This window comes from Aplysia californica, unplaced genomic scaffold, assembly GCF_000002075.1.
Source record: "Aplysia californica isolate F4 #8 unplaced genomic scaffold, AplCal3.0 scaffold00577, whole genome shotgun sequence".
Classification (NCBI taxonomy): domain Eukaryota; kingdom Metazoa; phylum Mollusca; class Gastropoda; order Aplysiida; family Aplysiidae; genus Aplysia; species Aplysia californica.
The window spans coordinates 471,270-487,994 of record NW_004797847.1 but is presented as its reverse complement, the minus strand read 5'-3'; the positions used below and the strand labels follow the sequence as shown (position 1 = coordinate 487,994).

Sequence of the window (16,725 nt, the reverse complement as noted above, 5' to 3'; positions counted from 1 at the left end):
TGTTTGTTAGCCTACGGGTTCAAGATAGATCTATTCTTGAAAGGACCTTCTAATTCATTCAATTGTTTCGAGGTCTTTCTTTCTTTATAAGGGCCACCTTTGTGACAGGGGAAATCAAAGTTCGTTATTTGGACTTAAGCTTGTATTCTTTCATAGTAATACATGTAATGATATTATGCTACCGCTCTCAAAGTAATCTGCCTCCATTTTCTTCCTTTTTTAGGCTAAATTATATTCCGTCAACGTTAAAATAAAATGAAGAAGTATCATGTACTGTACTTGGACTTTCGGCAGCAAATGACAACTGGAAATTGGAAAAAGCCTGGTCAACTATAAATCGCCAAGGGGGATTACTCTAGACTATTCTTTATTGACTCTGTAAGTGACAGTAAGTGTAAGCTTGAGCAACATTCGAAAGTTCAGCGCTACAACGACAACAAGGACAATACAAGTGTGATTCTCCCTTGCTCCTAAGAGGATTTTGCGAATGCTTCCGTCCGTTAAACATATTACAAGATGCCAGGACAAATGTTTGATCATATCCGGGACATGTATCAAGCGGAGCTGTACGAGGACTTGAAACAGCTTGTAAGTTTAGATCCATCTACTCTAGACTCTAGACTCTACTCTAGTCTAATCAGTCTAGTCTTTAGACTAGCCTAGACCAAGATTTAGATCTAGATCTAGATCTAGATCTAGATTCTAGATCTAATCTAGAATCTAAAGATCTTAGACATAGAATATCTAGCATGTTAATAGATTTCTAGATCTAGATCTAGAAATCTAGATGTTGATCGGATAAAACTAAAATTTTAAATTGCATGCATTTTTGACTTGGGCTACAACTACAGTATCAGTATCATATAAATCTGTTTGTTTTTTAAGGGAGTGTATACAGACCCGGTAACCGGGAACAAAGTCACAAAGTATACAGACCCGGTAGGGGAACTCTATTGTGATTTCGAAGAGTTTCAGCGCCCTCTTGGCTCAGGGTAGACCTAGGTTCTTCTAGATCTATGATCTAGATCTAGGCAGACATAAATCTTTGATCTAGTTTCGCGGCTAGCCTAGATCTAGATCTAAATGAAGATTGCGGATGTCTTTTCGATGAACGATCGTTTTTCCTCCGTTTTGGAGTTGGAGGAATCACGATTTGAAGTAAAGAACAATGTCATAATTTCAATCGAGCAGTCACCCTCTCTATTTCTCTGCCCCCCCCCCCCCTCTCTCTCTCTCTCTCTCTGTATCGCTCGCCTTCTCTTTTTCTTTGTTTGTCTCTGTATTTCTTGGTCTCCACCTATTTCCCACTCTATCTTTCTCTCGTTCCCTCCTGCCAACTGGGGCATGTCACATTTTGCTAGCACCTCTCTCTCTCTCTCTCTGTCTCTCTCTCTCTCTCTCTCTCTCTCTCTCTCTCTCTCTCTCTCTCTCTCTCTCTCTCTCTCTCTCTCTCTCTCTCTCACACACACACACACACTCACGCACACACTCTCTAGATTTCTACCGGGTCTGGGCGCTGAAACTTCCCGAAATCACAAAAGAGTTCCCCTACCGGGTCTGTATACTTCGTGACTTTGTTCCCGGTTACCGGGTCTGTATACACTTCGGTTTTTTAAACCCCAACTTGCCCCAACCATTTCTGTTTGCCACTCTGTCGTGCAGCTGTGTGTTGTGCTGTCCATGATAGACGGCAATGCAGGGGGAGAGGCCGGGGAGATCTTGTCCCTGCCTCAGAAGTACCAGAGCCTCATCTACTACGGCGAAGCTCTCTACCAGCTCGGAGAGTACAAGAAAGCCGAGGTCAGTAACCTTTGACTTTGTTGTCCGATTGTTTATCCCGGAGATGTTTGTGCTGGTGTTGTTAAATCCTTCTTAACATTTCTTTTGTAGACCTTTGCACAGGTTTTGATAAGGCCTATCTATGGTTTTTCTGGGCCTCAAACTGACTTTTGTCTGTCATATTATATCGTTGATGTCAGTTTATAACCACGTATGTGCATGAACGCTGATTTTAAGAACAGTTTTTCAAAAACTTGAATTTATTTTGTATGCCAGAAGAGGATTGTATGTCTATAGTGTTACGCAGCAAAAATGTACATTGCTCTTTAGACTTGTATGCTGATAAAAGTGACATTTATTTCCCCTTGGGTGTGCACACAAGTCTTGTGTGTGCAATATTGTGACACTTCCTTGTTCTTCTTGCGGTCCTCAGAGTGTGTTCATGAGATGTCTGCTGCTAAGGAAGACACTGAACAAGAGCAAGATCAAGAGTGTGTCATCCACAGTAAGTTTAAATGTGGTTGGGGGGGGGGGGCAGTCTCTTTGATCGCTCGATGTATGCTAACTCTTTCTCTGCCTCATTCTTTTTAGACGTTCACTTTAACTGTAAGGGTTTGCACACTTGTTCAGTGCTCCAGTTTTTTCATGATGACTGTACGTGTTTCATTGCAGTGATGCTAATCTTCCTTGGATCCAGGGAATTCCAGGTTTTTTAGCCTTCTGAGGAAATTTCTCCGCGATCTGGCATCCTCCAGAAGTTGGGGCGCCGGTGTATGCGAAAATATAATTTTTTTATTTTGAGGAGCGCCTGATTTCACCCTGATGCCTCACGTTTTCTTATTGCTGGTCTTCTTAACTCATAGGCTGCAACTGCAAAGCTCTGTACTGTAAGGTGAATCTTGACCTGAGAAATTTTGGGAAATGGGAAATCGGTTGCTACTTCAATCTAACTGTGTCAACAAAGATGGCTGTTGTGTTTTAAAAGATTAAGCACTTCTTTTTTTATTTTGATGATATACATCGTGTTTTTGACCCAAAACCAGTGGGTGGTCGGCGGATGCTCTGGTGTGGTTTGCTTCTTCTTTGCTATCAAACATCTATCGTCTTTTCTCCTCTCCTTCTTTTTTATCTTTGTTACTCTCTTGTAACCCTTCTAATCTTCTGGCACTCATATGACCGTATGCAGTTGTAAGTGCTGTAAAACCTCTACTAAAACTAAACAAAAGATGAAACACGTCTTTTTTTATTTTGATGTTATCGTGTTTTTGACCCAAAACCTGTTGTGCTCGTTTCAGGAACTGACTTTGGAGGTGGATGTGAAGTACAAGATCTACCAGTGTCTGCACAAGATGAAACAAAACTCCGAAGCTCTGAGCGTGGTGAGTAGGGGAGTGGAGGCACAGGCTGGTAGCCGGTTGTCCCAGCTCGTGAGACATATATTTACTAATGTCCTGTCTTGTTGTGTGTACCCGTGAGTGCACCTAACCTTTGTAACGTCAACTGCCATTGTTAACGACCAAGACAAATTTCTCGCTGCGAAATGAATAAAGATTGTCATTGTAGTGAACAGATTGTAAGCCACAGCAAAACCTTGATCTCTGTAACCTTTATAGTTTCTCAATGGGTGGTTGGCGGTGGTGTGGTTTGCTCCCTCTTTCCTATCAAGCATCTATCGTCCTTATTTCCCCCTTTTTCTTTTTTATGTTTGTTACTCTGTTGTAACCCCTCTAATCTTCAGGCGCTCATATAACTTTATGCAGTTGCGAGCGCCATAAAACCTCTACTAAAACTATAAAGAAGAACTAAGAGTCTCTCAGGGCACTGAGATGAAACAACCCCCCCGCGGCGGTGCTACTGACTGAAGTGTCTTTAGGCCATTCCCGAAGAGGGGACATTACCGTGTTCTTATGCTCAGTAGAATTGTAAATGGGCTGATTTATCAGTGTCATACTCATATCTGTGCCTGAACTGCATAGGGGGAACTGCTGCTTTTTCTTTCCTCATTCTTACTATCGTCATTTTACTTCTACTTCTTTTGTATGTTTGTCACTCTCTTGTGACCCGCTATCTCTGGGATGCCTTGATCGTCGAAGCAGACTTTGTGCTGTTGAAGCTAGAGAGGTGAGCAGAGTAAGCCTGATTCCCTGTGTGGAATTCTCTGTTGACATCCACCCCATGGCGCTCATATGATGACCTTATGCAGTTCAAGCGCCGTAAAAACTAACTGAGAGGAGAACTTTTCTCCGGCAAACCACTCCCAGCGGCTGGTGGTTGGAACTACTTGCCAGTAACACATTCCTTTACAGAGACTTCCGCACTATATTCAGTGCTTCCTCTCTTCCATATTTTTACGGAAATCCGTACTTTCTGCCCGTTCCGTACTTGTTCCTCCATCATTATCTACTCCCTCCATAAAAAAAACTGCGGCAGCGGACTACCGAAATACCGTAGCAAATGATACGTACTCGCCTTTAGTATCGTCTTGCATAAGTTACGGATATTTACGGTAATTCTCTCGGCAATAAGTTGATGTTATAGAGACCTGCCAGATTGTGCATTTCGTGTAATCGACCATTATTCTGTTATGCTCTATGCATTCATTGCGGGTTGGTGGGCCGTACATTTTTACCTGCAGATTGATCAAAATCTGGCGAACTTTTTGTTCCAATTTCCTCCTTTCTATCATTCACTCGAAGCCTCCCAAATTGTCTTTCAGCTGGAGAGCATCAACACCAAGAAGAGGACGTCCCGGGTGAACCTAGCTCTGGCCAAGCTCTATCTCCACGAGGGACGAGACCGCTCCGCCATCACCTGCTACAAGGAGGTCATCAGGTAACTCTGTCTACACCATCTCTTTATTGTGGGTGACTGGCGGGTGCTCTGGTGTGGTTTGCTTCTTCTTTCCTATCAAACATCTATCGTCTTTCTCTCCCCTCCTTTTTTTCGTATTTGTTACTCTCTTGTAACCCCTGCCTGTAATCTTCGGCACTTATATGACCTTATTGTGTTGCAAGTGCCGTATACCACTTACTCCCCCCGGGGCAGTGCCACTGACTGTAGTGTCTTTAGGCCATTCCCAAAGGGGAGACATTTCTCGTTCAAGCACAGTAGAATTGTAAATGGGCTGATTCATGTTACGCTCATAACTGTGCCTGATCTACAACAGGGAACTGCTGCTTTTTCTTTCCTAATCCTTACTATTGTCATTTTCCTCTACTTCTTTCGTATGTTTGTCACTCTCTTGTGACCTTCTATTTCCGGGTTGCCTTGATAGTTAAAGCAGACCTTGTGCTGTCGAAGTTAGAGAGGTGAGCAGAGTAAGTCTGATTCCCTGTAAAGACTTCTCTGTTGACACCCACCCCTTGGCGCTTATATGATCTTATGCAGTTGCGAGCGCCGTAAAACCCTCTACTATAATTTTTTTAAAGATAAAAACCACTTACTAAAACTAAAAAAGCTTTTTTTGTTGGTATGTCTTTTTGTAGAGAACACCCCTTGGCACTGGACGCTCTCACGGGCCTACTCAGTCTGGGGATGAGAGGCGTCGACCTGATGACCTACATCATGAACAGTATCCCGCAAGTGTCCTGTGATTGGTCAGTTGTTTGTCTGTCTATATATCTATATGCGCATGTGTATCGAGGTTTCTGAGTGGGTGGTTTGGGCGGGTGCTCTGGTGTGGTTTGCTCCTTCTTTCCTATCAAACATCTATCGTCCTGATCTCTTCTCCTTTTTTGTGTTTGTTATTCTCATGTAACAAATCTATTCTTCGGCACTTATATGACCTAATTGTGTTGCAAGTGCCCTAAAACTCTTACGAAAACTAAACAAGGTTTCTGTGTTCTTGTCAGATCCTACGAATGTACTTTAAGTGCCTTTGTTAATGTCAATATTATGTCCATGTGATTGTATGTCTGTGCATAGTATAAAGAGGGCAATATGGTGGCTTTTAAAGACAAGCGGGCTAACCCAGATTTCGGGGGTTTCCAGAAATCTTAACGTACACCAAAAGTGGGCATTTCCCTACCTATAGGAGAAGTTTGCTTTCATTAGTGTATATATTTGTATGGTTATAGAGAAAACTCTCCTTCTCTTTTAAAGAGATTGAATAAGGATCTAAAAACCTTAACTTCGATTTTCTCAAAACAGCATTTATCGGGATAGCCCCCTTGTGCTTAAAAGCGACCATATATGATGCTGTTTGTATTTCTATCTCTACAGAAGTACTTTTTATGCATCCGTGGATGTATTTATGTGAGAAACGGTGAAATGGTTTATGTTTATAGCCCCTATAAACACTATTTGGTTATTTAAGAGGCGGGACCTCCGAGTTTAATGTCCATCTCCGAAAGGACAGAGCCAGGTGGGAAATTCGTGCAAAGTGTCTTCCCCAAGGACACAACATCGGACTGAGCTGAGGCTCAAACCCACGAACCCCCAATCTCATGATTATGAGTCCAGTAGCTTAGGCAAGTGGTTGGAGGGTGCCACTGGTAGGTCATACCTCTTTACTTTCCCTCATTTGTTTCTGTCTGTCTGCCTGTCTTACTTTTTACCAGCACTAAATGACCATTTTTGTGTCAATGTGCTTCTCTTTACAAACAAACAAACAAAAAAAACCCCCAAACAAACAAAGTGGGTGGTTGGCGGGTGCTCTGGTATGGTTTGCTTGCTCCTTCTTTCCCATCAAACATCTATCATCCTCATCTCCCCTCCTTCTTTTTTTGTGTTTGTTACTCTCTTGTAACTCCTCTAAACCTCGGCACTTATATGACTTTATTGTGTTGCAAGTGCCGTAAAACACTTACTTAAAAAAAACCCAACAACAAACAAAGCTTCCTAAATGAGCTTCCCCCCCCCCCCCCCTCTTAGGTTGAACACATGGATCAAGGGCCACGCCCACATGGCAGCCAAGGAGTACAGCAGTGCCATATCTACGTTCAGGACCATGGAGCCCAGGGTAGGTAGACCAGGGTTCGTGGGTGGTTGGCGGGTGCTCTCGTGTGGTTTGCTTCATCTTTCCTATCAAACATCTATCGTCCTTATCTATCGTCATTATCTCTCGTCCTTCTTTTTTATGTATGTTACTCTCTTGTAACACCTCTATTCTTCAGAACTTATATGACCTTATTGTATTGCAAGTGCCGTAAAACTCTTACTAAAACTAAAAAGACCAGGGTTCCTGCGGCCTCCTTGAATTCAAGAAGTCCTTGAAAACGCCTTGAATTTGCATTCAAGGAAAAATCTGCTTAAAAACTTCTTGAATTTGAGGAACCTCCTTGAAAACTCCTTGAATTTCGCCGGATCGGACATGAACAAATATTTTGTTGGACAATCGAAACTGCGATTCCTTTCGGACAAGAGTAAGCCTATTGGAAATAGACTTTTGGAGTGCGAGTGCGCCGTCGAAAACAGCATGAATTTCTTTACCAAATTAAACATCTTCGACTGTTAAGAATTTCTCCTTGAATTCTCTTGAATTTGGTGGGGAGTTCGTGGCACGAAGCTTGTTAGACGGTGGAGGGCATACAGCTTGCTGTTGAGTGGGAAGTTTTTGTTTTTTTTAAGTGCTGTTTATTATTAGTATTATTGTTATACTATTTATTATTCGAATTATTATTATTCATATTCATATTCAAATTCATATTCATAGTATTATTATTATTATTACCATGAGTCCCTTTTTTTATTTCTTTGATCATTTATTTATTTTCATCTGTCTTACTGCGCTAAATGACATCCAAACAAACTCTTATGTCTGTGGGTGGTTGGTAGGTGCTCCGGTGTGTTTTGCTCCTTCTTTCCTATCTATGCAAACATCTGTCATCCTTATCTCTCCTCAAACTGTTTTTGTGTTTGTTACTCTCTTGTAACACATCTAATCTTTGACATTTATGTGGCTTAATTGTGTTGTATGTACCGTAAGACTCTTACTAGTCTAACGTGGGTGGTTGGCGGGTGCTCTGGTGTGGTTTGCTTCTTCTTTCCTATCAAACATCTATCGTTCTTATCTTTCCTTCTTCTTTTTTATGTTTGTTATTCTCTTGTAACACCTCTAATCTTCTGGCACTTTTATATGAGCTTATTGTGTTGCAAGTAACATAAAATTCTTACTAGAATTTAAAACAACCTTAATGTGTTGCAAGCGCCATAAAACAATTACTAAAACTAAAAACTCTAACTAGAACCACCTGTTTCTGTTCCCAGCATGGACTCAAGGACAACGTGTTGGTCCTCAGCTACCTGGGAGAAGGCTGTTTCCACGCCGGTCACTTCGCACAAGCCCTCACACAGTTCCGACGGGTACACACCATATTATATCTTGGTAGTATCAATGATAATTCATAACAAGATGGTCCACTCAGCCAAAAAAATGTCCGCCGGAAGTTCGCTCTTTGCTTCAGATGGCGCTGCAGTCTGTTTTGAAACTCTCTTTCATTTCTCCAGAAGAAGAATAGGAATAGCACCTCCTTGCGTGCGCAGATCGACTGCTGTTCATCAGCTGTTCGGGTTCGTTCAGTGTGGAGTTTTTAATTTTTTAAATTTTAATGACCTCGCCTCTCATTCTAAAGTCAAATTAAATGAAGAAAACAGTCGCCTCTTCCCCTGGAAAAGGTTTTGTCAGCGTAACCATTTTTAAAAAGCGTTCTTCCGAAATTTGAATTCTTATTTATTTAAAAACTTGTTAGTTTCACTTTGATTTTTTTCACACAAGTAGGGTAACTCTGTTCGCAAAGGGTGCGTATTTGCGAAGAAGGCGCCACCGAATTTTGAAGACACTTTTTTAATTGGCTCAAAGAGAGGAGTGGCCTCTCTTGTTATGTAGACTCTTTTGTAGTATTTACTGTAGTTAGTAGTACGGAACTTTAGAATTAGATCTGAGAAGCACAGGACAAGCATTCCTGTCCGTGGCCAGCAAGCAAGTGAAGTTTATTCAGAACTTGATGTGAGTAGCGAGTACTTCCTTTGCAAAACCAGATTTCTTGACCTACGCCAAAAGTGGGCATTGCCCTACCAATAGGAGAAGTTTGGTCTCATTGGTGTGTATATTTGTCTGGTTATAGAGAAAAACTCTCCTTGTCTTTTCAAGAAATTGAACAAGGGGCAAAAACTTTACCTTCGATTTTCTCAAAAGAGCATTTTTCAGGATGGCCCCCTTGTGCTTAAAAGCGACCAATTGTTGGGGAATTCAGTCCTACTTTCCTTTTGTTGTTGGTTTTGTCTGGCTTTCTTTTTCTCCAGCTCTGAATGACTCGTGTCATTTCAATTTGCTTCTATTTTCTCAAATGTGGGTGGTTGGCGGGTGCTCTGGTGTGGTTTGCTGCTTCTTCTTTCCTATCAAACTTTTTTTTTATGTTTGTTACTCTCTTGTATCACCTCTAATCTTCTGGCGCTCATATGACCTTATGCAGTTGTGAGCTCTGTAAAACGTCTACTAAAACTTTAATGACTCTTATCATTTCAATTTGCTTCTATTTTCTCAAACCACTCAGATTTTACATAGGCCCTAAATGGGCTGATTTATCAATGTCATGCTCATACAGTACTGTGCCGGAACAGCATAGGGGGAACTGCTGCTTTTTCTTTCCGTATCCTTACTATCATCATTTTCCCTCTACTTCTTTGTATGTTTGTCACACTCTTGTGAGCTTCTATTTCACGGGGTGCCTTGATAGTTGAAGCATAATTTGTGCTGTTGAGGCTAGAGAGGTGAGCAGAGTAAGTCTGATTCCCTGTTTGGACTTCTCCATTGACATCCACCCCTTGGTGCTCATATGACCTTATGCAGTTCGCGACCTCAGTGCTTTCCTGTCGTATATCCATTTTTAATAACAGTGAAAACAGTTCATAGCAAAGAGTGAGCTTAAGAAGAAATCACATTTTCACCAGACCAATGATTTATTTATAGACGCACCAGCCATCCATGTCCAGGTGCTGTTTCACCACTGTTTAAAAAAATGGAGATACGACAAGAAAGCTCTGAGGTCGCGAGTTGCGAGTGCCGTAAAACCCTCAATTAAAACTAAACCTGTCTCTGTTGCACAGATCCACACCCTGGACCCACTGTACCTCAAAAACATGGACATGTTTGCCTATCTGCTGGCCAAGGAGAAAAAGCTGTCAGATCTCCACTGGTAGGTTTTTGCACACACACACACACACACACACACAGGCGCACACACACACACACACACACACACACACACACACACACACAGCTGTTCTTAGAATATCATGCTGTCCCGGTGGTTTAATGCACCCCGCATAATTTGATCATTTCTTGTATAATTTCTGATTATTTTCCTTTATCATTCTTTGTTAAAATTTACAGAATGGCATATATTCACATTTTTTGGGCTTAATTAGCATAATTTCAGAATTTTTGTTTTGCATAACACCGCAGGGACAGAATATGGGGAGACTCTTTTCTGAAAATTTTAAACAAAAAATTCCATTAGATTAGAATGGAATTTCCCAGCTTATGTAGTATTTTGAACAAGAATAAGTGCCACAGTTTGTGAGGGTGATGTTGTCTCAGTTTTTCAAGAAGAACAATTCCAGAATATTAACTTGTTGTTTCATCAAAGAAGCATTTGACTGTGGAGCCCTGGGTGGCCATGAACTTACCACTGTTCATATTAGCGTAATGACATCTCATATTCCTACCCCCACCCCATTTAGCCTGGCTCAGAACCTGATGTCAGTGTCGGAGCAGAGCGTGGAGCCGTGGGTGGCCATGGGCTACAGCTCTCTACACTCACCCACACTCAACAAGTACAAGACCATCCGGGCCATCTACTGCGCGCAGAAGGTCAGTGGGCGGTTGGCGGGTGCTCTGGTGATGTGGTTTGCTCCTTCTTTCCAATCAAACATCTATCGTCTTTATCTCTCCCCTCCTTTTTTTATGTTTGTTACTCTCTTGTAACGCCTCTAATCTTCTGGCGCTCGTATGACCTTATTGTGTTGCAAGTGCAAGTGTGAAGAATAAACAGATTATTTTGCAAGCAAAGCGCTCTGCCCTGTCATGATAGTTTAGTTTTAGTAAGAGTTCTTTTTTATGTTTGTTACTCTCTTGTAACACCTATAAAACCTTAGGCGCTTATATGACCTTATTGTGTTGCAAGTGCCGTAAAGCTCTTACTAAAACTAAAACAGAAAGTCAGAGGGCGTTGGTGTTTGGGGTGGCTGGTAGGAGGCTTGAGTGCAGTTCTCCTCTTCTTCACAGGTTCCTGTATTTGCGTGCTTACATTTGGATGGGCTTTTAGAAAGCTTTAACTCTTTATTTCCGGGGGGGGGTAAACCCACTACACAGCTGCCCTTTGTTGGTGCTAAATCTAAAAATGACAAAAACGTTGTTAGATGGGTCATTAAATCGCAACTAGCAAACCTATTTTGATAGTTATTCGTCTAACGAATGAACTTCCGGTTTAAGAGACCTGTTTTCGTCAATTGCTGAAAAGTAATTTGATGTGGAAGTCGTCGTAAAGGAATGTGCCCGAGCTGCTGTTAGCGAGTCACCGGCACAGCGGTTCCGACCGAGAGCCGCTGGGAGCAGCTTGCCGGAGATAAAGAATTAATTCAGTTCTTTTCCTGTTCGCTTTGTGGGTAGTTGACGGGTGCTCTGGTGTGTTTTGCTCCTTCTTTCCTATCAAACATCTATCGTCCTTATCTCCCCTTTTTCTTTTTTGTGTTTGTTACTCTCTCGTAACACCTCTAATCTTTGGCACTTATAAGACCTTATTGTGTTGCAAGGGCTGTATAACTTTACTAAAACTAAAAACTAACCGTCTGTTTGTGTGCAATTATCTGTGTGTGTGCAGGCGTACTCCCTAGACAACCTGTGCGTCCAGGCTCTGGTGCTGAAGGGTGCGGGGCTCCTAGACATGAAGAAGTCCCAGCAGGCCATGCAGCACTTCCAGGAGGCTGTCAGGATGGCGCCCAGCCGATTTGAGGCCTATCAAGGTCAGGGTCAGACTTTTAAAAGAAATTAATTATTTGTGGGGCAGCGTGGTGAAATCAGGCGCTCATCCAAATAATGGAATTGAAGAAACGGGCTATTTTCCGTCAGTTTGGCAATTTTTTCTTCGAATTTTTGTTTTTTGGCTCGGCCCCTTTAATGTCTAGAATCTATATAAAAATACATTAGCATGTGAATTTTTCAGAAAAACATTGATTAATGGCACACAATATGTAAATTTTCAGTTTTCAGGGTCTCTAAAGCTATGGAAGTTAAAGTTACCAAGCTTTGTCTGCCATTTTCTAGCAAATTTTAGCTCTTCCTCCTTTTTTGTGTATGTTACTCTTTTGTAACACTTCTATTCTTCGGCACTTAGATGACCTTATTGTGCTGCAAGTGCCGTAAAACTCTTACTAAAACTAAACTAATAACATCTGAGACTACTTCTTATTGTGCGGACATTTGTCTGTGTGTTTGTTTGTCTCAGGGCTCATCGACTGCTGCATGAGTAACCGCAAGATGAAGGAGGCGTACGCGTGGGCGATGAGGGCCTGCAAGACAATCGGCAATAACGCCAGGACTTTCACGGTGAGCTCTGCCAACTGTTGTTGCGTGTATGTGTGGTAGCCTATCCGTTCGAAATGTTTGGAGCCCCGAAGAGCGTGCTTTTCGCCAGGGCCACCGCCTCCCAATCAACTTGGCTTTAGTTCTCAGTAGTTGTGCATAGTACTTTTAAGAAACAAAATTGTCCTTTTTTCTGCACACATCTTTTTTATTTTTTGTCCTGTAACGTTTAAGACTACTACATTTAGCTATTGTTGCTGCCAAAAACACTTATCGATTTTCTTCATATTTGCTGAAATTACACCATTACATTCCTTGTTTTATAGCAATGCTTGTTTAAAGTTCTGCTTTTATTAGGATTTCTGTAAATAAAAGTATAGTTTTCTTTTCGAAAAATAATTCTTGCCCGTAACGCTAAAGACATTATGATTGTTTGAAAAGAATTTTCTTCTTTAAGAAATGTTTTGAAATTTGTGTGAACAAACAATGAATGTAAAGGACGGTGTGCTTGCCCAATGAAGTTTTCTTTCTCTCTATTATATTTCCTGTTTTGACCGGTATTGTTGAGTCCTGTAACGTTTAAGACCGTAGCGCACTAGTCTAAACTTCACTTCCGTTTCCAAAGAAACCAAACAAGCTTTAGCTTCAGCCTTGTAGGGATTAAAACTAGACTTGTCAAAGGTGTACTGAGTACATTTTCAAGCAATTTGGTTGAATTCTAAAATTTGATGCCCGTGTTCGAAAAGTTCAAGTTTTCAGGAGAATTGCCCATATATATATCTCTTTTATCTTCACAGCTTGTGGCCTCAGTACTTGCTAAAGATCCAAACAACATTGCTAAGGTTGGTTGCTTTTTGTCTTGTCACAGTTGCAGTGTAAATAGCTATGTTTTTCTATCCTTACTACGATTGGTCGCTTTTAAGCACAAGGGCGCTATCCCGAAAAATGCTGTTTTGAGAAAATCAAAGGTAAAGTTTTTGGACCCTTGTTCAGTTTCTTTAAAAGACAAGGAGAGTTTTCTCTGTAACCAAACAAATATACACACCAATGAAACCAAACTTCTCCTATAGGTAGTGCAATGCCCACTTTTGGCGTAGGTCAAGATTTCCGGAAACCCCTGAAAAATCTGGGTTGGCCCGCTTGTCCTTGAAAGCGACCAATTATTAGACTTACTTGCCTGGTTTGCCACTAGAGTTATGTATCTTGCCTCACACTGAGCTATTTGCTTAGCTGTTGAGGCAAAATGGGGGAATAATTGCTCATAAAAAGTCTGCACCTTGTTAAAAGAACTACTACTTATTCAGTAATGACGATTTCCACTTCTCTTTCCAGACATTTCTCATACATATATATATATATATAGATCTAGCTGTGAGAATTCAGGTTTTGGAACAGATTTTTAAAATTATTTTTAGATCGTCTAGATTGATAAGCTTTTGACATCTTTTCCTGAGTCCTACCTCAATGTAAATTTAAATTGAAAGGTTTGATTTGTGATTGCTTTGTTTGGATTCGTGAAATGTGTCAAAATGGTAACCAGTTCCTGTCCCTGCCATATCGAGGGCCGCCAAGTAAACTATGGTAAGTCATGTTTTTCAGATTTTACAGGAGAGACAAAAAAACGGATTTTCTTGAAGAGTTTTAGGTGGATAAACTTCTTTTTCATAAGGGAGCCTACAAGTGCCATGACAGACATTAGGTTCCCTTATGGAAATGAGGTTTATCCACTCAAAACGCTTCAAGAAAGTCCGTTTCTTGTCTCTCCTGTAAAATTTGGAAAACATGACTTACCATGGTTTACTTGGCGGCCCTCGATATTATCTTGCCATCTGTTGCTTTTCCCCTGCACCAAAAAAAACTTAATTGTGTTGATTTCTTTTCTTTAACCCTATCCGTACGCCTGGGGTCATTTTGTACCCCAGGGGTTGTATTCTTCACATTTTAGAATACTTCTAGAGCGAAGACCTCTTTGAAATTGTCAGTATTTCTCAAAAAATCATTTTGACAGACTGCTTTGCAAAGCGTACGGATCGGATTAACGAGTAAATTTCTTCTTTGGAAAGTGGTGGCACAGAGTTCCCCTCGCCGTATGGATACGATAGTAAAACACGACGTACGGATAGGGTTAAGTGGTGGCACGGAGTTCCCACGTCGTATGGATACGATAGTAAAACACGAGGTACGGCTAGGGTTAAGTGGTGACACAGAGTTCCCCACGTCGTATGGATACGATAGTAAAACATGACATACGGATAGGGTTAAGTGGTGACACAGAGTTCCCCACGTCGTATGGATGCGATAGTAAAACATGACATACGGATAGGGTTAAACTTCAAGGAACTTTACTTTTTACTTTTTTCCTTCCTCTGATATCCTTAGGATGTGGAGGGGAGGTGCAGGGCAGCAGGTTTTGGTCCTGGCATGATGTGTAGCGTCATGTGATGTTATGTTATGTTGTTCCAGGACCTTTTTAACCCCATCCAGCCAGGTCCTTCTTGGTCTTCCCTGTGGGTGGCTGGCGGATGCTCTGGTGTGGTTTGCTTCTTCTTTCCTGTCAAACATCTATCGTCCTTATCTCCCCTTCTTCTTTTTTGTGTTTGTTACTCTCTTGTAACACCTCTTATCTTCGTCACTTATATGTCCTTATTGTGCTGCAAGTGCCGTAAAACTCTTACTAAAACTAAAACACACCACAGGCTAAGCAGTACCTGAACCGGGCCATGACCTTCGACCCCAACCTCCTTGACCCTGTGTACCTGATGGTGGAGATTCTCATACAGGAGCAGGAGTTTGCCAAAGGAGTCGAGTTGTGAGTAGCGGGCGGCCTTGTTGGTTCCATGCAAGGAACACTTATATGCTGCCATAAGCTGACAGATAATTATCTTTTTTCATTTTGGCGCCAAAATTTGTTATTTGTTAAATCGAAGACCTAATCAGTTACCCTACTTGTGTGAAAAAATCAAAGTTTTACATATGAGTTCTCCTGAAAAATCCATTGATTAGAAGTATTCTTAATTAAAATGGTCTTAAGGAAAACTTTAAACAAGACTCTTGAATCAAATTTTCCTGGGTAGTTGTTTTCTTGTTTTAGGAAAGACACTTAATTCTTCCAGCCCCATGCACATATAATTTCATCAGTGCTTGCACTTCCCACCATCCCCAGAGCGTATATTCTCAGTTTCAGGGGATACTGAATTTGGGCCTTTTTTCTAAATTAGAACACTTAATTAAACTTTATTTTTGAGAATATTTGTTCATTTACCTTTAAAAATTGTTATATGTAATTATCTAAACCTCATTACAAAGGTACTACATCTCATTTTAGAACGTTGATAGGGGCGTTAAACCCATACCTTTTCAATTTTTAGAACGCATGCCTCTTGTTCTGTAATACTGCTGTGTTGGCTGGGACTGGGGTTAGGGAGTGCACAAAAATGACTGGGGCTGGAAGGGTTAACTCTTTCACCATGGCTGGACGGTGGCAGCGTCCGGTAGTCGAGGTCCGTAGCTATGGCTGGACGGTTCCACCATCCGATTCGAAGTTATTATTGTATTATGGTAGGGGCCGAATATAAAAAAGTACGAGCTAACAAACCTTTAGTTTGACCCGGAAGTCAAAGATAAATTAATTCTACGTGTGAGTAATGCTTTATAGATCAGTTTGACATGAAACACACAGTTTTAAAAACGTAATATGTCTGGTCGCATTTTCACAAACACGAGAGAATTACGCGGAAACGTGATTTTAAAATGCATGGTAGGTTGAAGAGTTAATACAACAAGCTTTTTTTCTGTGCTTTGCTTCAGGCTTCGGAAAATGCTGGAGAACCACAGCACCACACGTCTGCACCAGCAACTGGCCGACTGTCTGGCCAATATGAACCAACACCAGGAGGCGCTCGACCAGTACAGCATCTCTCTAAGGTACTGTTCACACTTGGGCGCTTTTAAGCACAAGATGGCTATCCCCAAAAATGCTGCTTTGAGAAAATCAAAGGTAAAGTTTTTGCCCCTTTTTCAGTTTCTTTAAAAGACAAGGAGAGTTTTTTCTAAAACCAAACAAATGTACACGCCAATGAATCCAAACTTCTCCTATTATAGGTAGGGCAAGCTAACAAAACGCCTTTTTTCCTTGACTTACACTGTCAACTGACACTCTTTTATAACACCTCTAATTTCCGGTACACATGTGACCTAATTGTGTTACAAGTGCCGTAAAACTCTTTCGTCTTACTAAAAAAGGATATTGTGCATGCCTGACTTACACTGTCAACTGTTACGTCGTCTCCTCAGCTTGGATCCCAACAACGTGCGGGCGCGAGAGGCCAGTGAGATTGTGGAGAAGCACAACGAGATGGGTCTCGAGTCGTTTATTCCAGACGTGGACGCCGAGGAGATGATGAACGCGAGTGACGGAGAGGTGA

The 16,725-nt window shown here is 41.4% G+C and overlaps 1 protein-coding gene across 1 annotated transcript; it reads left to right on the top strand.

Annotated features, from left to right (window-relative positions):
- Positions 1–394: 394 nt before the first annotated feature.
- Positions 395–16,721, top strand: LOC101847837 (anaphase-promoting complex subunit 7; the record flags this gene model as incomplete). The annotated part of the gene is given in 16 exon segments (XM_013087357.1): positions 395–588; positions 1,663–1,800; positions 2,213–2,284; positions 3,075–3,158; positions 4,496–4,611; positions 5,265–5,375; positions 6,652–6,739; positions 7,987–8,082; positions 9,826–9,914; positions 10,462–10,591; positions 11,601–11,742; positions 12,225–12,325; positions 13,099–13,143; positions 14,998–15,110; positions 16,109–16,225; positions 16,595–16,721. Coding segments are annotated over 16 exon segments (1,641 nt in total), but the record flags the coding sequence as incomplete, so codon positions are not given.
- Between the last annotated feature and the right edge of the window lie 4 nt (positions 16,722–16,725).